The 24073-nt window shown below is 41.3% G+C and overlaps 1 protein-coding gene and 1 long non-coding RNA gene across 5 annotated transcripts in view; one reads left to right on the forward strand and one right to left on the reverse strand.

The window, feature by feature from the left end:
* LOC147035824 (uncharacterized) overlaps window positions 1–24073 on the reverse strand; it is a 56982-nt gene that overhangs the window by 27250 nt on the left and 5659 nt on the right. The window contains exon 2 of one of the 3 annotated variants that reach the window (XR_015049617.1): window positions 857–924. The exons of 1 other annotated variant lie outside the window; for it this stretch is intronic. This is a non-coding gene — a long non-coding RNA (uncharacterized LOC147035824). Of the gene's footprint in view, window positions 1–856; window positions 1577–24073 lie in introns of those variants that run through there. One more of the 3 variants, XR_015049616.1, reaches the window with a different exon arrangement.
* LOC147035825 (CMP-N-acetylneuraminate-beta-galactosamide-alpha-2,3-sialyltransferase 2-like) overlaps window positions 18445–24073 on the forward strand; it is a 36718-nt gene continuing 31089 nt past the window's right edge. Inside the window, exon 1 of one of the 2 annotated variants that reach the window (XM_085847611.1) lies at window positions 18445–18915. In XM_085847611.1, the coding sequence (XP_085703737.1) occupies window positions 18568–18915 (348 nt within the window). In that variant the 5' untranslated portion in view covers window positions 18445–18567. The remainder of the gene's footprint in view (window positions 18916–24073) is intronic. The other variant, XM_085847602.1, reaches the window with a different exon arrangement.

Consider the following 24073-nt stretch of genomic DNA (forward strand, 5'->3'; position numbering starts at 1 on the left):
CCACTTCCTGCCACTGTGTTATCAACATCCTCCTCTTGTCTTTATAGTTCTTCATAAACCCCACTATTCAAACAATCTTGAAATGATGTTATAAAATGAACCTCTGTTCTCATACTATGAGTTTGTTCTTCATCTTGTCTTTTCATATTCATTTTCACTCCCAAATATAACTTTAAAGTTTTCATTTATTTTAATGTCTTCTAATAACTTTTTCAACATCAAGTTTCACTGTTTCAATTGAATCAGCTATTGATGATGGACCAGGTTCTCCAATTTGAAAAATCCTTATTTTTATATGCCCTTTAAATGCCCCATCAGTGTTTTCAATATAATAGTCTCCCTTTACTTTAAACTAATTTTTATTGTGTTTTTGTGATTGAAGATGTCGATTACAACTACTCTTCAAAACATCATTTGAGCAGATATCACAATGTTTTCTTTCCAACTCAAGAGGAGATATTTGTTTGAAAAGATTGAATGTGTGTTTGTTTGTTTGAAGGTGTTTTTTATAATATTTATATTTGTGATTACAAACATCGCAGTACGTTGTATTCACCATATTTACATCATAAAACTTTGCTTAAACTAAAATTTTCTTGATGAAAATTTTGTTTAATTTATAGGTGAATCTGTGCTTAAAAGCATTTTATCCTCCAACTTTTTCACTTAATAATTACAATGTTTCCAGACACAAAAGACAAGTTTCAATCAATCTCTTCATTTGTAAAAGATACTGAGAAATATGTCAAGGAGGTAAAATTGAACAAAGAGAAATATAACAACTATGGAATAAAAACAATTATGGCGAATAATATGAGTTCTTTAATTTCCTTCAGTGGAAGGGCTTTTAGTATACCTGGAAAAACATCAATTAAGGTATCTCTCACAGAAGTTTCTCCTCTCCTTCTGGCAATATATTCAAAACTAGAAAATGCAATGAAACAAGAAAAAGTATCAAAAATTTATAACTTTATGGATGAAGCTTTAGAAAGAAAAGATATGACCATCTGTAAAATGCAAGGAGAAATTTGTATTTTTCTCAACAACTCTAAAGATATCCTGATGAAATAAAAGATGTTAATATATCAGGTGAAATGACATTTCGTTCAATTGTAAATAAGGATCATTTTAAAATTACCTTTAATATAAAAAATGTAGCAGTTGAATCTCTTAATTAAAAAAGTATATAGGTATCGATGGTAATGTTTTTTCACCTTATTAAATTTGAGTCAATATTCAACTGAAGATTTTGAAGACTATGAGAGTGATTATGATACCGAGAGTTTGCATTCAAACAATAGTTGTGATCCCGAGAGTTTGTGTTCAAATGATAGTTATGAAAGTATAGATGATTCTGAAAGTATCGAAGATGACATCAAAGATGAATTTCAGTTTAATTACAGTTTTACTTTATTAATCTGAATAGTTTACTCGATTTTGAGCCTCTTGAATTCCCTGATTCTCAATATGACAAATTTGAGAATTGTCCTGCGTGTGAAAGACAGGGATTAAACACAGAGTCAAAAGCCTATAAACAATGTATATTCTGTGATTATCTTCTAATTAATGATAATAAAAAATATAAAAAGGAAAATAATTCTTTTTGATTTACACCAAAAATAAATTACTTTACAAGATTGATTAGAGAAATGAATATAAAGTATGAGGGTGATAACACACCTTTCCTAACAAGGGAAGAAACTGAACGTATTAGAGAAATGTTCAAAACATTGTTGTTATATGTTATTCATGGATGTGATTTTCAGGGAAATATCAACACAACATATTGCATAAATAAAATAATGGATTATCTTGAAATTAAACCTGAACTTAGGATAAGATATAGAGTTTCGAAAAAAGTCAATAATAAATTAAATAACCTGTTTTCCAAATATATAAATGAATGATTTTTTACCCATTTGGGAAAATAAGATAAAATTTAACAATCATAAAAATCTTCCAAATTCATTAAGATGTCTCATAGTTGGTTCAAGCGAATGCGGAAAAACCTGCTTACTTTTGAAGATGCTCCTGACTCCCAACTTTTTAGATTATGATAATTTAATAATTTTCACAAAGTTGACTTTTCAACCAGAGTATCAACTTCTCTCACCACGTTTTAATGCTGGTCTTTAAAAAAAGATATAATCAGTTTATTGAAACTTCAAAAAAACCTCAATGATTATATCATTGAAGATATAATACAACTATTTTGTGATACACAGAGATGTAAAAAGAAACCAAAACCGATTACTTGTATTCTTAGTGATAATACAGATGATATGCCATCTCCCTAAGATTTGGATAAATCAAAAAGGAACCTCGTTATCTTTGATGATTGTGTTAATGAGAGAAAGCAAACGGTAATGGATAGCTACTACACATGAGGGAGACATTCTTCGTGTAATTGTATTTATCTTAGTCAATCGTACTTTCAACTTCCTCGTCGTTCCATCAGAAACAATGCTAAGACTTTTATTTTATTCAAGTTAAATTCAATAGATATAAGCAAATTTTTGGAGAGACAATTGTTCTACATTGTGCAGTAAAAAACAATTTGCGGATTAATTGAAGCACACGACTGAAAAATATAAATATATTGTTGTGAAAAAAGATGAGCTATTAAATGATATTTTCCAATGAATAAATGGATGCGAAATAAAGAGCAAGAAGATTTCAGGAACATCACGAGTTGGTTTCAAAAGTTGTAAAATAGCAGGAAGACAAAAAGAAGAAACGCAGACAGAAACTAACGGGTGAAGAAGCATTTGAAAGAAAACAAGAGAAATTTTATAAACCACTTTTAAAAACTTCCAAAGAAAAAATTATAGATGTTTCCACAGTTCCCACAATATAATATACTCCTAAAAAATTTAAAATGATATATGATTTCAGTCAAATGACGGAGGAAGAATGAGAGCATATAGGGGAATTAGAATATGATGAAGGATTATTTCAACAACGGGAAGAGATTAATCACCCCCTGCTTATATTGTGAATGCTCTTCAAAACAATGAATGTTCAGCGTCATCAAAAACCAAAGCAGGACTCATTCCACAGAACAACCAGCAATATTTCATCTTGTTTAAGAAAAGGTATTGATATTTAATGATGAATTAAGGTTCTTGGGGTCTGCTCAACCCCCTGTTAAACTAATACCCAGATTAATATTTCTTCTCACAAAAGATGGAAGACAAGCTTCAACTGTGAGGAATGAATCAAATCATTTTGATAAACCATTGAATAAAGAAAATAATAAAGATAGAGTATATATTGCTCTGCTGAACTCTGTTGATTATAGGGTTAGTCATTCTGGTAAACGAAGCATAAATGTGAAGGAGAAAACATTATTCAGGGTTTAAGTATCATTAGTTCAGGTGTTAGTTTTCTTCCAAATGACCCATCGCAATTAGTTAATAGACTATTATTGTTGTTAGGTCGTAAGAAGCCTGGAAATAACAATTGTTTTTATGAAGCATCAGCTATTTTGGATCAGTTGATGAAAATGAAAATAATTAATAAATCTCAATATAAAGACATTTTATCTCATATTAAATATGATGAGAAGCACAATCCTGAGTTGAAATATCATAACAAGCGAACACATCTTCATTCCCAACCCACTACAACTTGACCGAAACAAAAGAATATGAGGCATCTTTATTGTCCATGGAAACTTATAATACCTTATTTAATAAACTGATAAAAATGACAAGTTTAGTTATAATCCGGCAAGTGGATACAAAACGATAACATTCTCACCCGGAGCATATGAGATTTCACAAATATCTTCCGAAATTGCACGTCTTATGAAAGAACAGAGTGATGAACCAAAAAATATTGTTATAGACATTCAAAAACATACTTCAAAATCAACGATTAAACTTAAAAATAACGACAAGGTTGATTTCACAATTGATAATTCATTTTCAGAGGTATTGGGTTTCTCCTCAAAAAAGATTGAAACTAATGGGACGTTTTACAGTGATAATGTCATTCAAATATCCTCAGGAATAAACTCGGTATTTATTCACTGTGATTTGATTGATGGTGCTTATAATGATGGAATATTAACAAATACAATATTTTCATTCAGTGCATACTCAACCCCAATTTGTTATAAATTCAATATGGAACCCAAAAATCTGGTTTATCTCCCTGTGTCAGGAAAAACCATACACAGAGTTAAATTTAGGATAACCGACCAATATAATCGTATGATTTCTTTTAATGGAGAAGTTATATCCATCAGAATTCAACTATTTAAATTTTTCCAATAAATAAATACGATGGTTATTGTGAAGAAACACGAGTTGGGAAAATATAAAATAATTACAGGGGATGGGATGTTCCTTTCCCCCATTCTACAAGGGTGAAGCCATGTATCTTGGTGGAGGATACTATAAACCGAAGAGACAAAGGGGTGTAGGACATCAGTTTAGAGGAGATCGGATAATTGTTCCAATAATGGGTATCAGTTCAACTTTTCTAAAACATAAAGACCGAAATGGTTCAACTGCTTCTGCTGTGGGAAATGTAGCATGTGCTGTAAAGAGCATAAAAGATGCCCAAAAGGAATCTCATAAATTACAAGCAATAAAAGAAATTAAGAAAGGCAAAACTCAGTTGACTCCCCAAGAATCGCAGAAAATAATTCAAATAATTGGGTCAGGGTTTCAAAAGTTTTGACATATTTTTTCCTCAATAAGTACAAGTATGGAAGCAAGTGATAGTGTCTATGATTTGGATGACACTATTATCATCTCAAACTCCACTAAAAAAGAAGATTACTTCAAGGTAAATTCAATAACTGGAACAGACTGGGATGCAGATGGTACAAAAAGTTTTTGAAACAAATTTTAAACAAACCTATTTCAATCTATCCGAAAGTTTGTTGCTGTGTAATATCTGAATAGTCTTCATTACATTCATTACATGTGTAATGACATTCAATAAGGCTGGGAACAACACAAACGCTACACTCGTGAATGATTTATTCTGGAAAATGTTTTATAGCGTTCGTTTGGACATTGAAACACAAGAAGTTGAAGCAGTTGATTATGTCTCTGCTGTAACTGAAATGATGAAATTTACCCCATACACATTCAGTGATAGAATGGGAAAGGTGGCTGTCGAAGGTTTTATTCCTGATATGTCAACAGGAAAAACCACAGACCTTGGATATACTCAAAGGAATGGAACGTTTCCTGATGATACAAAAGCAGTTAATAGTTTTACTGTGGCAGTTCCTCTTCAAGGTATATTTTGATTTTGTGATCATGATAAAGTTCTGTCGGGTCTTAAAATTAGATTTCAACTAAAAAAGGAATGATAATGAAAATATATTACTTTTTGGTGTTGGTAGTGCTTTTGGTGAGCAGAATAAATTTGTATTTGATGAAATGAGTTGGTATATTAGTGAATATACTCCTTATCTTGAAACAAAAGAGATGTTGAGTGGAAGACTTCACTAAAAGAAACCACTCAGTGTATCATACCTCAAAAGAAGATGTCAACACGTTAAAATAAAGAAAACCACTTACACGTGGAATTTGGGTGTTCTGAAAGGAAAGCCACGATATCTTTGGATAATTAAAAAAAAAAACAGATGGCGATACTGCTACTGACAAAAATAATGCATTGAGTGATAATGTTCAGGTGAAACAACTTCGTGTTTCTCGAGATGGAACATTTCATCCACGCGATAGATTGGAAATAAAATTGGGAAAAAATGATTTTGCTGAAGCATACAAGTCTTACCAAAAGGTGTGTGAAAGTAATTGGAATAAAGAACCTATTTTGGATATGACAGCACGTAAAAGTTTGTATACAATCTATGCGTTTGACCTGAGTGCTCAAAAGGAAACTATAAAGTCTAATCGAGTGGATACATCCCTCGACATTGAAAGAGGAGAGAGTGAAGAAGTTGATGCATGTTGTTTGCTTTTGGAAGAAACAGAATTGCAAATTAATACAGATAATGGTGTGATGATTATTCTCACATAATATTTTGTTAAATAAAAGAGTGGTAAAGTACCGGTACATGTTAATCAAATCAATCTTCATAAACTATTATCTTGTGTTCAAAATCGAAAGCCTTGTACGATTAACGTTAATACAATTCAGAGAAAAGAAGCAGTAAGAATTGATGTTTTGCTCACAAGAGAACAGGTTAAAATTTGAATGATACTGGCTCACTTAAAATTAAAATGATAAAACCAATGTTGAAAAAATATTCAACAAGAGAGACGAGTGGGGGAATTCTCCCATTTCTAATTCCTTTATTTGCTGGTTTAAGTGCAGTTGGAGCATTGATGGGTGGTATTTCAACAGCGATGAAAACAGCCAACGAAAGGAAGGCTCAAGTCCAGGCTCAAAAATAATTGGAAAGACAAATAATCAAAAATAATCACGGGTCGTCGAGTAACCCATCTTGATGGAGTGGGCATGTATGATAACCTGTATGAATGGATTGTGAGGGTATTATAACTCTTTTATATGGAGTGTGCTCCTATTATATCTCGTATGTATGGAGTGTGCAGACATAATATCCCATATAAATGGAGGGTGCATGCATTCTATCCCATATAAATGAAGTGTGCATGCATTCTATCCCGCATGAATGGAGTATGCATTCATTATAACTCATGTATATGGAGTGTGCATGCATGATATCTCGTACAATTGGTGTGTGTTTGCATTATAAGCTATATAAATGGAGTGTGCATGCATTATAACTTGTACAAATGGAGTGTGCATACATTATGACACGCACAAATGGAGTGTGTGTTCATTATATCCCATATAAATGGAGTGTGCACGCATTGTAACCCTTATATATGGAGTGTGCATGCATTATAACTCGTGTATATGGAGTGTGTGTGCATTACAACTCGAAAATGCAGTGTGCTTGCATTATAACCCATATAAATGGTGTGGGTGCATTATATCTCGTATAAATGGAGTCTGTGTGCATAATAACTTGAAAATGGAGTGCGTGTGCATTCTTACCCATATTTATGGAATGTGTGTGCATTATCACCCATATAAATGGAGTGTGCGTGTATTATTCCCTGTATAAATGGAGTGTGCATTCATTATAACCCATGCAAATGGAGTGTTTTTGCATTGTAACTCGTATTAATGGAGTGTGCACACATTATAACTCGTATAAATGGAGTGTGTGCATTATAACTCATATTAATGGAGTGTGCATGCATGAAAACTCATATAAATTGAGTGTGTGTGCATTATAACCCATATAAATGGAATGTGCATGCATTATATCCCATATGTATGGAGTGTGCGCTCATTATAAGTCATGTATATGGAGTGTGCTTGCATTATAGCCCAAATAAATGGTGTGTGTGCATTATATCTCGTACAAATGGAATGTGTGTGCATTATTACCCATATATATGGAGTGTGTGAGTATTATAACTCATATAAATGGAGTGTGCGTTGGTTATAACTCAAATATATGGAGTGTGTTTGCATTAAAACTCGTATAAATTGAGCCTGCTTGCATTACAACTCGTATAAATGGAGTGTGTTTGCATTATAACCCATATAAATGGAGTGTGCACGCATAATAACTTGTTAAAATGGAGTGTGCGTGCATTATAACTTATATAAATTGAGTGTGCATGCCTTATAACCCATATTATTGGAGTGTGCATTCATGATATCCGATATAAATGGAGTGCACATGCATTATAACCCATATAAATGGAGTGTGCATGCATTATAACTCGTATAAATGGAGCGTGTGTGCATTATAACTCATATCTATGGAGTGTGCATGCATTATAACCCATATAATTGGAGTCTGCTTGCATTAAAACCCATATATATATATATATATATATATATATATATATATATATATATATATATATATATATATATATATATATATATATATATATATATATATATATATATATATATATATATATATATATATATATATATATATATATATATATATATATATATATATATATATATATATATATATATATATATATATTGTTGTGGTTACCAAATTCGCAAACCACCATTCAGGTCCCTTAGGTGAGATATCTCGGTAAGTACATATGTAGTTAGGCCCAAACCCGTTGTCTAGTGGGAATACATGTCATTTATGCGTGCTGCGACTCTTCAGGATAGCCGTTTTTCTTTTACTATCTTTAATTTGGACCAACCGCCATTGTTACCACCACCAACCACCACATCAACCACCCACCGCGGCGCCGCTTCACGTCACACCTCGCAACCGTCGCATCGCCACCGTTCTTGCGCCGCTTGTGGGTACCGGTGTTGGACTCGTGCAGGGCGCGCGCCGAACAGCGTGTACAAAACCACGGATTTTCCACTTCAAAAACGGATCAAAAACGACACACGCCCACTTTTCTTCCGTCCAATCGGTGAGCGAGGGGCGATTTGGCCCCGCCCCCAGGGCGTTGGAGGGCGATCGATATATGCAAATTTATGGATCAAAAAGCATTCACGCCCACTTTTTCTCGGGCCAATGGGGAGCGAGGTGAAAGGTCGAAGGGAGGGGGTCAAAGATGAGAGGGCGAAGCCACGGGGCTGATATAAGCGACCGTGTTCGTCAGTCCAGGGAGTAGTAGAGTCGAGAGGGAACAGAGAGTTAAGACTTCGCGGGCGGTGGAGTTGGCAAGAAGGAGCTGGTCGTCGTGTGCGTTGGAGTCGGAGCGGAGGGGACGGAGCTGTGGAGAGGCGGCGAGGGCAGACGAGGGGGTGCTCGCGTCGTGCAGGGAGCTGCACCCCAGGGAGGCCGACAGCGCGACCTGGCCGAGGTGGAGACGCTCGTCGCGGGACAATAAAAATCCTCTATACCCCGAGCATCAGCAACCCCCTCCTGTTTCCCCCCGCGCTGAGATAGTGCGACCAAGGGGGCCCCTTTCCCACCCCCTACCAGACACTGTCCACGAGGCCCGCGGGGTTGAGGCACCATCGCCGCTCCGCGTCTCATCACCAGACGGGTAGGCCCGACCCGGCCTCGGCCTCAGGCCCGCCTCATCCTTGAGGGTATTCTTTCCTTGGTTTTGGGTATGTGTTGTCGGCGCCGTCTGTGAAGTAAAATTGTATAAGTGTTGCCGTGTGCTCGCGTAATCGGTAGTAGATCTGCATTGTCGCATTTGCTTTTTGTGTAAATTGCATTGTGTTTCTTTTTCTTTTCTATGTGCTTTTGGTGGAATTGTATATGTGCGCTTTCCGTTCATCGCGAATAAATGTGCTTTGTGTTGAACTGTTTCCCGCTTCGCTTCGTCATTTCTTTCATTGAATCCTCATCTTGCTTCACGTAAAGGGTTGGTAGTGGGCTGAATACGCCCGATAATTAATCGAACCGTCGAGGTCGACGAATAACACCGCTCGGTTATCCCGATAGTACGGAACGGGTCGCTTAAGTGGCCCGTGTCCGAAGTCGACCTGCGGCGAGGTGCGACCGCCCGGTCTACCCTCCGTGTGGGTACTTAGGTAGGTCGAATTTGGCGAGCAACCCTATCCCACGCGGGGGCTGATTGGCTCGATCGCGGTGAGACCGAAAGGTCCACCCGTGACTGGTTCCCGGCGTTAGTCCGAGAGGGTCACGACTGGATTGTCCGTCCGGTGGGCGACGTGCCGCGATTCGAGTTACGTGGCCGTCGCACGCCGGCGGGTGGCCTCCTCCGTAACACTGGTGTCAGGTCGTGCGATACAAATTCATCGCCCTCCTCACGGCACTGGTAACGGGGAACAGGAAAACGGGCTCTCCTGTCTCCAGCTAAATTCACGGGAATCGGTCCAGGGGTGAGAGAAGCGACCCCCGATTCCCTCCAAATTATGAGCGAGCTGAATTAACGCTTTACAAGAGGCAAGATGGCGTATCAAGGCGAGCGAGAGCCGGGGGTATTAGAAATGGATGTAGAATGTGTAGAATCCATGGTCCAGGATGGAATCCCCGAGCAGGAAATGTTGATTGTGCAGGAACACGGACTCGCCCAACTGAACCCAGAGCCCGAAATGGGTGCGGCAGCGGCCGCGGTGTATGACACCTCCCCCCCCCCTCTCCACCAAAACCCTTCCCCGATCCCTGCCGGAACGGCTCACCTGAGTGCATCTGACATAGCCCAGCTATGCACCATGCTGGCGGCAATGACAGCGAGGATGAATGCGAATACACAACAAATGATCGAAAAGATGGATGCAAACACAACTGAATTTATAAACAAAATGAAAAGCATGAACGAAAAGATCGATGCGAGTACACAGCAAATGAAGGAAGAAACGAAAAAGCTCCGGGGGGAGACGCAGAACATGGGCCGATGCCTGCAGGCGGGCATGAAAGCCGTGACCAGGGAGCTAGGAATGGCGACTCCACGTGTGGAAGCAAACGAGCTGGAAGGGGGTGCAACGGCTGACAGGCCCGCGGTGGAGGCGGGTAAAAAAATAATTCGGGGGGCGTGTTGGGCGAGGGTCGTGACAGAGGAATCGACAGTGAGCAAAAGGGAAAAATTAAATGGGGAGACCAAAACGTGTGAGACGAGACACGAAATGACGACAACGGAAATAATAGTTGAGACAAGGGAGGTAAAGGGTGAAGAGTTGGCAGAGACACGGGAGATAGAGGGTGAATTGGACGGGGTAAGTGACGCACACACACACACGGAGGTAGTGGAGGATCATGGGGGTGAGCTGGCGGACTGGGTAGAGACCCAGTGCGAGCACCTGGATGGCCTCCTCCAGGAACGAGGGGAGGGAGTATGCCCCCTTGAGGCGAGTCACGACCAGGTGAGTTCGGTCGTGCTTTGCGAGGTTGAGGGGACGAGTGCTGTGAACGGGTGCACGGAAAGCTTGGGGTGTATAGAGGCCCCGGAGACCCTTGTGGGGACACGAATCCCCAGTGTGGTTGTCCCTGTGTGTGTGGTGCAAGGTGTGAGTGCGTCCCCGTGTGTGGAAGCGACCCCGTGTGTGATTGGTGTGGTGGCGATTGTGCCGGAGTGCGTGCTTCCCAGCACGCCGTGTGTGGATGAGGCACCGTGTGTGAGTGAGGAACGGAGTATGGATGAGACACCGCGGTTGAGTGCCCCCGCGTGTGTGGATGAGGCACCGCGGTTGAGTGCCCCCGCGTGTATAAGTGAGGCACGGTGTGTGGATGAGGCACAGCGGTTGAGTGCCCCCGCGTGTGTGAGTAGTATGGTTTGTGTGAGTAGTGAGGCACGCGTGAGTGAACGGCTGTATGCAAGGGAGACCGTGTGTGTGAGAGAGCGGTATGTGAGGGAGATGTCGGTTGGCATGCGGGAGCACGCAGCCGCGTCTCCCGGTGTGAATGTGATGGAGTGGACTGTGTGCGTCGTAACACGCAGGTGTGCGTGGGTGGAATGGAGACGGAGACGGCGACAGAGGAGAGAAAGCCGAGTAGCGGCTGTAGTTGTTTCGGGGACCGTGCCGGGTTCACCCAGCAGTGAGCACGCGGTCCGTGCTGTGCAACGCACGAGACCGCCACGTGCTCGCTTGCGAGAGTGAAGTCCCGGTCCGGAAACGCACACGGTGGATTTGCCGATCCCGCAGACGGACAAAGTTTCGGCAGGTAAACGGATTTGGACCGGACGGGTTCTCCACGCGATCGTGTGTGTTCAGCTCCAACGGGCAAAGCACATGTGTTCGCGTGGGGAACCCCTCGAGACGTGGGGCTTGTGTTTTTTTTATGCGCACGGTGACGCCATGGCTGCACGTGGGGTTGGAATCCGGCAGGAGGGGTATCTCTGCCGGATGGTCCCGTCCAAGGAGGGACGAGGAACACGTGCAGCTGCATGACGTCACGGGCAGGTGCAAAGTGCGCGAGCTCTGAGTTGCCGCGCAGGTGCTGCGCATGAAAAGAAAAAAAAGCAAGCCTCACTTTCGGGTGCAAAGGATTCCTGGGTAAGGGGTGGAAGACCCCCTTACCTGGGCACAGGATGAAAACTAGTTAGGGGGAAGGGTTAGCTTAGTTAGACCGACTTCATGGGGCAGGGGTAAGTCCTCATGGAGTCCGTGGAATGGATTAGGTGGAGGGATTGTAGCCAGATTTAGGTTGGGAAATAAAATGAATTTTTGAGTTAGGAGACAGTGACAGACTTGTGAATGTGTAGAGGGGACGTAGTTTAGCTACGTAGGTTAAATGGAACGTGCTATAGTTTAAGGGACGACGTGGGAGCACGAGTTAGTTAGGGGATGTAGTTAGAAGGATGGCAGAGTTCAGTGGTGTGTGTGTTGAAGAGTTGGTGAGTTGTGAGGCATGTGCTTGGTGAGTGAGTGAGGCCAGTGGGTCTGTGTGTGTGGAGTGAATGGGGAATGCATGGTGCGATGAGTGATTGGGGGGAGGAGTGACTCACGCCCAAGGGTCCCCGGGGTCAGTGTAAAGTGAGTTAGGGGGTTAGTCAAATTGAAAAATGGAGGTTGTTTTGTTGTTGGTGGGAAAGTAGGCTCGAGACCCATTTGGAGGGGTGCAGGAGCCCTGTTGATGGGCTTGGGAGCGTGGCTGCGAAAGGTGAGTATCGCTGAGTGGGTACCCCGGGCACCAGGCTAGTCGGCCGCGGTAGGCCATCGGCCCATGGGGGGCCGGGATAGAGTAGTGGGCACGGGTGAGCCTGCTTGGTGCGGGGGCCCGGGGCGCCATTAGCCGCGTGGGCAGTGTTGTGGGCAAGGGTGACCCTCGGAAAGGGGCCTGGGAAGCCAGCCTGCCACGTGTGCGTTTCAGGGGAGGTGCCATGGGGGGCACTCCCCGGTGTTAGGGAGCTGGTAGGCTCGGAGCTGGTAGGCAGTGTAGTGCCCGGGGGTGCCATAGCAGGAGAATCGGCAGAGGGTCGTGCCTGCCAAAGGGAGCCACGTGTCCCAGCCAGGAGACCGTGTGAGGGCACGGAGAGAAAATTGGGGGGCGAGGCCCGAAATTGTGAGGACACCAACACAGGCGACGGGAATCTGGGTTGTTAGAACCAATAGTTTAAGCGAGAGGCGCTTGTTGAAAGCCCCGGGGTAGTTTAACAGTTAAATGGTTAGGGTAGATTAGGAGATGTACCCCTCCGCACCATCCATCCCCTCGCTCTCGTTGTGGGCCGCTGGACCCACTTTGGTTAAGATCGCCGAACTCTGGGGAGGCCATTCTGAGGCTTCGTTGGGCCTCGACACAGGACGCTAGCTCTCCCTTATTCCCCTCCGGGAAGGGAACGTAGGGGTTGGGAGTAGGCGAGGTGACAGGATAGGTTAGCCAAACAAGGACGATAAAGGGGGTTAGGGGACGATTTATAGAGGGGAAGTAAACATAAAAATAAAAATAAAAAAATAAGTGGGGGCTAAATTGGGGTTTGGCCAAATTAAGGGAGTGGGTATGTACAGTGACAGGCAAAGGCGATAGGTGGGAGGGAGACAGGTAGGTAGGTCCGAGCCCGCCTTCCAAGTGGCCAGCACCACCGCACTCCCTCCACCAACCTCCACTGAACGGCAAAGGCTGGCCAACTTCATCGGCTGGCCGTGTTTTGCTTCGAGGCGGAGGCCGGCCAACTTCATCGGCAGCTGTTGTTTTGCTGCAAGGCCTGTGCCATCGGCTGGCCGTGTTTTGCTTCAAGGCCTGTGCCGGCCACTTCGTCTGCAGCTGCTGTACTTCAAGGCTTGTGCCGGCCAGTTCATCTGCCGGCTGTGTTTGCCTGCAACGGTCTTCTTCTGCGGGCTGTGTTTGCCTGCTTGCCTATGCCATGCCATGCCCACTGCCCAGGTTCACCAGCCCCGTTCAATTTTTGCTTTGCCCCCCCCCCTGTTCATTACCATGTGCACCAGGATCAAGGCAACAGTTTGCAAGCTGCGAGAACTGCCCCGTTGGCAGCTACAACACGGGCCTGCAGTGGCGGCCCGTGCACCGTGTTTGTGTTCATGCATCCATTCGTTGTGCTCATTGCGTGTGCCACTTGAGCTGGCACGGAGACTGCATTTGTGCAGCCCATGCACCGTTGTGGTTCACTGCGTTCAGTTCAAAAAAGGAAGGCCTTGGACTGCGTGTGAGCAGCCAGCCACGTTCTCTGTCACCTGCATTGTTTGAGCCGGAGACTGCATGCGAGCAGCCTGGCTCCCTGCTAACTGCTTTCTTTTTGCAGAGCTCATTGATCCTGGGCCATGGTTTAGTGTAAAATTTGTAAGTTAAGGTAAAGATGTACTGTAAATATGAGTGTGCCCCCGGCATGTCTGTCTAGCGCCGGCAATTTTATTTAAGTCATCCTTGTGAGTGAGTTTGTTTAGGTAGTTACGCAGCCCTCAGGTTATTTATTTTGGGGACACGAATACCATGAATGTCGCACTCAGGGATCCGTAGGTAAAATGTACTAGGGGAAAACTACACATGATGGCACACGAAAATTTGACGACTCGGGACGAGTCTGTAAAAAGGGGAGGGGGTAGTGTTGTGGTTACCAAATTCGCAAACCACCATTCAGGTCCCTTAGGTGAGATATCTCGGTAAGTACATGTGTAGTTAGGCCCAAACCCGTTGTCTAGTGGGAATACATGTCATTTATGCGTGCTGCGACTCTTCAGGATAGCCGTTTTTCTTTTACTATCTTTAATTTGGACCAACCGCCATTGTTACCACCACCAACCACCACATCAACCACCCACCGCGGCGCCGCTTCACGTCACACCTCGCAACCGTCGCATCGCCACCGTTCTTGCGCCGCTTGTGGGTACCGGTGTTGGACTTGTGCAGGGCGCGCGCCGAACAGCGTGTACAAAACCACGGATTTTCCACTTCAAAAACGGATCAAAAACGACACACGCCCACTTTTGTTCCGTCCAATCGGTGAGCGAGGGGCGATTTGGCCCCGCCCCCAGGGCGTTGGAGGGCGATCGATATATGCAAATTTATGGATCAAAAAGCATTCACGCCCACTTTTTCTCGGGTCAATGGGGAGCGAGGTGAAAGGTCGAAGGGAGGGGGTCAAAGATGAGAGGGTGAAGGCACGGGGCTGATATAAGCGACCGTGTTTGTCAGTCCAGGGAGTAGTAGAGTCGAGAGGGAACAGAGAGTTAAGACTTCGCGGGCGGTGGAGTTGGCAAGAAGGAGCTGGTCGTCATGTGCGTTGGAGTCGGAGCGGAGGGGACGGAGCTGTGGAGAGGCGGCGAGGGCAGACGAGGGGGTGCTCGCGTCGTGCAGGGAGCTGCACCCCAGGGAGGCCGACAGCGCGACCTGGCCGAGGTGGAGACGCTCGTCGCGGGACAATAAAAATCCTCTATACCCCGAGCATCAGCAACCCCCTCCTGTTTCCCCCCGCGCTGAGATAGTGCGACCAAGGGGGCCCCTTTCCCACCCCCTACCAGACACTGTCCGCGAGGCCCGCGGGGTTGAGGCACCATCGCCGCTCCGCGTCTCATCACCAGACGGGTAGGCCCGACCCGGTCTCGGCCTCAGGCCCGCCTCATCCTTGAGGGTATTCTTTCCTTGGTTTTGGGTATGTGTTGTCGGCGCCGTCTGTGAAGTAAAATTGTATAAGTGTTGCCGTGTGCTCGCGTAATCGGTAGTAGATCTGCATTGTCGCATTTGCTTTTTGTGTAAATTGCATTGTGTTTCTTTTTCTTTTCTATGTGCTTTTGGTGGAATTGTATATGTGCGCTTTCCGTTCATCGCGAATAAATGTGCTTTGTGTTGAACTGTTTCCCGCTTCGCTTCGTCATTTCTTTCATTGAATCCTCATCTTGCTTCACGTAAAGGGTTGGTAGTGGGCTGAATACGCCCGATAATTAATTGAACCGTCGAGGTCGACGAATAACACCGCTCGGTTATCCCGATAGTACGGAACGGGTCGCTTAAGTGGCCCGTGTCCGAAGTCGACCTGCGGCGAGGTGCGACCGCCCGGTCTACCCTCCTTGTGGGTACTTAGGTAGGTCGAATTTGGCGAGCAACCCTATCCCACGCGGGGGCTGATTGGCTCGATCGCGGTGAGACCGAAAGGTCCACCCGTGACTGGTTCCCGGCGTTAGTCCGAGAGGGTCACGACTGGATTGTCCGTCCGGTGGGCGACGTGCCGCGATTCGAGTTACGTGGCCGTCAGCACGCCGGCGGGCGCGAATCCGCAACAATATATATATATATATATATATATATATATATATATATATATATATATATATATATATATATATATATATATATATATATATATATATATATATATATATATATAGAGTGTGCATGCATTATAACTCATATATGTGGAGAGTGCGTGCATAATATCTCATATAAATGGAGCGTGCCTGCATTATAACTCGGATTAATGGAGTGTGCGTGCATGAAAACTCATATAAATTGATTGTGTGTGCATTATAACCCATATAAATGGAGTGTGCATGCATTATATCCCTGATGTATGGAGTGTGCGTTCATTATAACTCATGTATATGGAGTGTGCATTAATGATAACTGGTACATATGGAGTGTGCGTGCAAAACACACACACACAAAAACACACACACACACAAACGTACACACACACAAACGTACACATCTCCAGTTGCTCAGTGAAGTGAAACTTCCTGAACGTTTACATTCCGATGGGAGTTCACACCTGGACACGCCTAATTTGCTTTAGGTGGTTCCAAAGTGATCTAACAGCTTTCGGCAAACCAAACGAAGCGGAAGCACCTTTTTGTTGTTGTGGTTATTTTCACTGAAGAGATCCAAACAAAGACACTCGAGTCTTAACGACATGATGGACAAAGTAAAACTATTCTTTGCGATGTTGGCGATCGGGACCTTCAGCTGCGGTTTTCTGAACAAGATGGTGAATCGTCAGAACAGGATTTTGCCTTCGTACAGTGACATCCTGCTGTCGATATTTGGAGAGAGAAATAACGAGACTGGTTTGATGAAGAGCTGTCAGAAGGACATGACTCGCCTGCTTCCTTTCTCCAAATGGCTCTTCACCTGGGACACCTGCGAACCCATCCGCAACAACAAATCCCCTTGGTTCGTGGAGCGGTTCAACACAACGATCCAGCAATTCCTGTCGCCCCTCTCACAAGGAATCCCCCGGAAAGACTTCGACTCATGGCGGGTAAGATTGTTTACACTCCTTCACAACTGTGTGAAAAACTAATACACTTGGACTTGGCTTGAAAGTTATTACAGGAGAAAAAATGGAGTGTGCACGCATTATAACTTTCTATCAATGGAGTGTGCATGCATTATAACCCATCAAATGGAGTGTGGACGCATTATAACTTTCTATAAATGGAATGTGTGTGCATTATAACTCATATTAATGGAGTGTGCATGCATGAAAACTCATATAAATTGAGTGTGTGTGCATTATAACCCATATAAATGGAATGTGCATGCATTATATCCCATATGTATGGAGTGTGCACTCATTATAAGTCATGTATATGGAGTGTGCTTGCATTATAGCCCAAATAAATGGTGTGTGTGCATTATATCTCGTACAAATGGAATGTGTGTGCATTATTACCCATATATATGGAGTGTGTGAGTATTATAACTCATATAAATGGAGTGTGCGTTGGTTATAACTCAAATATATGGAGTGTGTTTGCATTAAAACTCGTATAAATTGAGCCTGCTTGCATTACAACTCGTATAAATGGAGTGTGTTTGCATTATAACCCATATAAATGGAGTGCACATGCATTATAACTTGTATAAATGGAGTGTGCACGCATAATAACTTGTTAAAATGGAGTGTGCGTGCATTATAACTTATATAAATTGAGTGTGCATGCCTTATAACCCATATTATTGGAGTGTGCATTCATGATATCCGATATAAATGGAGTGCACATGCATTATAACCCATATAAATGGAGTGTGCATGCATTATAACTCATATAAATGGAGCGTGTGTGCATTATAACTCATATATATGGAGTGTGCATGCATTATAACCCATATAATTGGAGTCTGCTTGCATTAAAACCCATATATATATATATATATATATATATATATATATATATATATATATATATATATATATATATATATATATATATATATATATATATATATATGGAGTGTGCATGCATTATAACTCATATATGTGGAGTGTGCGTGCATAATATCTCGTATAAATGGAGTGTGCCTGCATTATAACTCGGATTAATGGAGTGTGCGTGCATGAAAACTCATATAAATTGATTGTGTGTGCATTATAACCCATATAAATGGAGTGTGCATGCATTATATCCCTGATGTATGGAGTGTGCGTTCATTATAACTCATATCATGTATATGGAGTGTGCATGAATGATAACTGGTATATATGGAGTGTGCGTGCAAAACACACACACACAAAAACACACACACACAAACGTACACATCTCCAGTTGCTCAGTGAAGTGAAACTTCCTGAACGTTTACATTCCGATGGGAGTTCACACCTGGACACGCCTAATTTGCTTTAGGTGGTTCCAAAGTGATCTAACAGCTTTCGGCAAACCAAACGAAGCGGAAGCACCTTTTTGTTGTTGTGGTTATTTTCACTGAAGAGATCCAAACAAAGACACTCGAGTCTTAACGACATGATGGACAAAGTAAAACTATTCTTTGCGATGTTGGCGATCGGGACCTTCAGCTGCGGTTTTCTGAACAAGATGGTGAATCGTCAGAACAGGATTTTGCCTTCGTACAGTGACATCCTGCTGTCGATATTTGGAGAGAGAAATAACGAGACTGGTTTGATGAAGAGCTGTCAGAAGGACATGTCTCGCCTGCTTCGTTTCTCCAAATGGCTCTTCACCTGGGACACCTGCGAACCCATCCGCAACAACAAATCCCCCTGGTTCGTGGAGCGGTTCAACACAACGATCCAGCAATTCCTGTCGCCCCTCTCACAAGGAATCCCCCGGAAAGACTTCGACTCATGGCGGGTAAGATTGTTTACACTCCTTTACAACTGTGTGAAAACTAATACACTTGGACTTGGCTTGAAAGTTATTACAGGAGAAAAAATGGAGTGTGCGTACACTATAACCCATTAAATGCAGTGTGCATGCATTATAACCCTGTAAAGGGAGTGTGCATGCATTTTACCTTTCTACAAATGCAGTGTGCGTGCATTATAACCCATTAAATGGAGTGTGCATGCATTATAAATCGTATGAATGGAGGGTGTGTGCTTTATAACTCGTATAAATGGAGTGTGTGTTCATTATAACTCATACAATTGGAGTGAGGGTGCATTATAACTCGTATAAATGAAGGGTGCTTGCTTTAGAACTCGGATAAATGGAGTGTTTGTGCATTATAATTTGAATTAATGAAGTGCACTTGCATTGTAATTCATATCCATGGAGGTTGCGCACAGTATAACTCATATAAATGGAGTGTGCATCCATAAGATCAAGTACAAATGCAGTGTGTGTGCATAATAACTCGAAAATGGAGTGCCTGTGCATTATTACCCATATTTATGGAATGTCTGTGCATTTTAACCCATATAAATGGAGGGTGCGTGCCTTATTTCCTGAAAAAGTGGAGTGTGTGTTAATAATAACCTATACAAATGGAGTGATTTTGCATTGTAAATCGTATACCTGGAGTGTGCATACATTATAACTCATATAAATGGAGTTTTTGTGCATTATAACTCGTATAAATGCAGTGTGCTTGCATTATAACCCATATAAATGGAGTGTGTGTGCATTATGTCTCGTATAAATGGAATGTGCTTGCATTATAACCAATATAAATGGTGTGTGCATTATATTTCGTAGAAATGCAGTGTGCTTGCATTATACCCCATATAAATGGTGTGTGTGTGCATTATATCTCGTATAAATGGAGTGTGGTGCATAATAACTCGAAAATGGAGTGCGCGTGAATTCTTCCCCATATTTATGGAATGTGTGTGCATTCTCACCCATATAAATGGAGTGTGCATGCATTTTAACCCATATAAATGGAGTGTTCGTGTATTATTACCTGAAGAAATGGAGTGTGCGCTCATTTTAACCCAGACAAATGGGAGGTTTTTTGCATTGTAACTCGTATAAATGGAGTGCGTTTGCATTATAAATAGTATAAATGCAGTGTGCTTGCATTATAACCCACATAAATGGTGTGTGTATTATATCTCGTATAAATGGAGTGCGCATGCATTACTACCCATATAAATCTAGTGTGCATGCTTTAGAACTCAAATAAATGGTGTATGTGTGCATTAAAACTCGGATATCTGGAGTGCGCGTACATTATAACTCATATAAATTGAGGGAGCTTGCAATATAACTCGTACAAATGCAGTGTGTGTGCATTATAACTCTTACAATTGGAGTGTGTGCATTATTACTCATTTATATGGAGTGTGTGAGCATTATAACTCATTTTGATGGACTGTGCGTGCATTATAACTCATATAAATGGAGCGTGCGTGCATTATAACTCATATAAATGGAGTGTGTTTGCATTTTAATCCATATAAATGGAGTGCACATGCATTATAACTTGTATAAATGGAGTGTTCACGCATTATAACTTGTATAAATGGAGTGTGCATGCATTATAACTTGTATAAATTGAGTGTGCTTTCATTATAACCCATATAATTGGAGTGTTTATTCATGATAACCTATATATATATGGAGGGTGCATGCATTATCACCCAAATAAATGGAGTGTGCATGCATTATAACTCGTATAAATGGAGCGTGTGTGTGTTATAACTCGTATATATGGAGTGCGCATGCATTATAACCCATATAATTGGAATCTGCATGCATTATAACCCATATATATATATATATATATATATATATATATATATATATATATATATATATATATATATATATATATATATATATATATATATATGGAGTGTGCATGCATTATTGCTCGTATATATGGAGTGTGCGTGCATTATAACTCGAATAAATGGAACGTGCCTGCATTATAACTCGTATTAATGGAGTGTGCATGCATGAAAACTCATATAAATGGAGTGTGTGCTTTATAACCCATATAAATGGAGTATGCATGCACTATATGCCATATGTATGGACAGTGCGTTCATTATAACTCATGTATATGGAGTGTGCATGCATTATAATTCGTATAAATGGAGTGTGTTTGCATTATAACCCATATAATTGGAGTGTGCATTCATGATAACCCATATAAATGGAGTGTGCATGCATTATAACCCATACAAATGGAGTGTGCATGCATTATAACTCGTATAAATGGAGCGTGTGTGCATTATAACTCGTATATGTAGAGTGTGCATGCATTATAACCCATATAATTAGAGTCTGCATGCATTATAACCCATATATATATATATATATATATATATATATATATATATATATATATATATATATATATATATATATATATATGGAGGGTGAATGCATGATTACTTGCATGTATGGAGTGTGCGTGCATTATAACTCGTATAAATGGAGCAATTCTGCATTATAACTCGTATTAATGGAGTGTGCACTCATGATATCTCGTACAAATGGTGTATGTTTGCATTATAACCTATATAAATGGAGTGTGCATGCATTATAACTTGTAGAAATGGAGTGTTCACGCATTATAACTTGTATAAATGGAGTGTGCGTGCATTATAACTTGTATAAATTGAGTGTGCCTGCATTATAACCTATATAATTGGAGTGTTTATTCATGGTAACCCATATAAATGGAGGGTGCATGCATTATCACCCAAATAAATGGAGTGTGCATGCATTATAACTTGTATAAATGGAGCGTGTTTGCATTATAACTCCTATATATGGAGTGTGCATGCATTATAACCCATATAATTGGAGTCTGCATGCATTATAACCCATATATATGGAGTGTGCATGCATTATTGCTCGTATATATGGAGTCTGCGTGCATTATAACTCGAATAAATGGAGCGTGCCTGCATTATAACTCGTATTAATGGAGTGTGGGTGCATGAACACTCATATAAATGTAGTGTATGCATTATAACCCATATAAATGGAGTGCGCATGCATTATAACCCATATAAATGGTGTGAGTGTGTGCATTATATCTCGTATAAATGCAGTGTCCTTGCATTATAACCTATATAAATGGTGTGTGTCCATTATATCTCGTATAAAAGGTGTTTGTGTGCATTATATCTAGTATAAATGGAGTGTGTGCATAATAACTCGAAAATGGAGTGCGCTTGCGTTTTTACCCATATTTATGGAATGTGTGTGCATTATCACCCATATAAATGGAGTGTGCATTCATTTTAACCCATATAAATGGAGTGTGTGTATTATTACCTGAAAAATGGAGTGTTCGTTCATTATAACCCATACAAATGGAGTGTTTTTGCATTTTATCTCGTATAAATGGAGTGTGCACACATTAGAACTCGTATAAATGTAGTGTGCTTGCATTATTACCCATATAAATGGTATGGGTGTGTGCATTATATCTCGTATAAATGGAGTGTTCGTGCATTATTACCCATGTAAATATCGTGTGCTGCTTTAGAACTCAAACAAATGGAGTGTGTGTGTGCATTAAAACTTGTATAAATTGAGTGCACGTACAATATAACTCATATAAATTGAGGCTGCTTGCATTGTAACTCGTACAAATGGAGTGTGTGTGCATTATAACTCGTACAAATCAAATGTTTGTGCATTATTACCCATATATATGGAGTGTGTGAGCATTATAACTCATATAAATGGAGTGTGCGTGTGTTATAACTCATAAATATATGGAGTGTGCGTGCATTAAAACTCGGATCAATTGAGCGTGCGTGCATTATGACTCGTATAAATGGAGTGTGTTTGCATTATAACTCATAGAAATGGAGTGCACATGCATTATAACTTGTATAAATGGAGTGTGCGTGCATTATAACTTTTATAAATTGAGTGTGCATGCATGAAAACCCATATAATTGGAGTGTGCATGCATTTTAACTTTTATAAATGGAGTGTGCGTGCATTATAACCCATTAAATGGAGTGTGCATGCATTATAACCCAGTAAAGGGATGTGTGTATGCATTTTAACTATATATATATATATATATATATATATATATATATATATATATATATATATATATATATTTATATATATATATATATATATATATATATATATATATATATATATATATATATTTATATAGAGTGTGCAGGCATTATAACTCATATATATGAAGTGTGCGTGCATAATATCTCGTATTAATGGAGCTGCCTGTATTATAACTCGGATTAATGGAGTGTGCATGCATGAAAACTAATATAACTTTAGTGTGTGTGCATTATAACCCATATAAATGGAGTGTGCATGCATTATACCCCTGATGTATGGAGTGTGCGTTCATTATAACTCATGTATATGGAGTGTGCACGCATAATAACTGGTATATATGGAGTGTGCGTGCAAAACACACACACACACACAAAAAACACACACACAAACGTACACATCTCCAGTTGCTCAGTGAAGCGAAACTTCCTGAACGTTTACATTCCGATGGCAGTTCACACCTGGACACGCCGAATGAGCTGTAGGTGGTTCCAATGTGATCTACACCTCATACATACATACAAATGGAGTGTGCATGCATTATATCTCGTATAATTGAAGTGTTCATGCATTATAACTCGTATAAATGGAGTGTGCGTGCATTATAACTCGTATGAATGGAGTGTGTGCATTATAACTCGTATAAATGGAGTGTGTGTGCATTAAATCTTAAACAAATACAGTGTGTGTGAATTATAACTCTTAAAAATGGAGTGTGCCTGCATTATTACTCATATAAATGGAATCTGCTGCATTAGTACAACGTATGTTGGTGATGTTCCATGCTCAACATTTGCCCGTTTGTGACTTACAAACAAAGTGATAAGGAACACCATAGTTACACAATAACTTTTTTGAGAGTTGGAATCTCGATTGACTGGCAGAATGGCAGGCAGGTGTCTTCTCTTCAGGTCGTCCACTTTTATGGTTAGCTCCAAGTGGCCCATAACATCACGAAGGCTCAGCCTGCACCTTCTCACCTCATAGAAAAGCCCCTCTCTCT

This window comes from Eptatretus burgeri, chromosome 1 (genome assembly GCF_056783735.1).
Source record: "Eptatretus burgeri isolate ZD-2024b chromosome 1, Ebu_testis_v1, whole genome shotgun sequence".
NCBI classification, from domain to species: domain Eukaryota; kingdom Metazoa; phylum Chordata; class Myxini; order Myxiniformes; family Myxinidae; genus Eptatretus; species Eptatretus burgeri.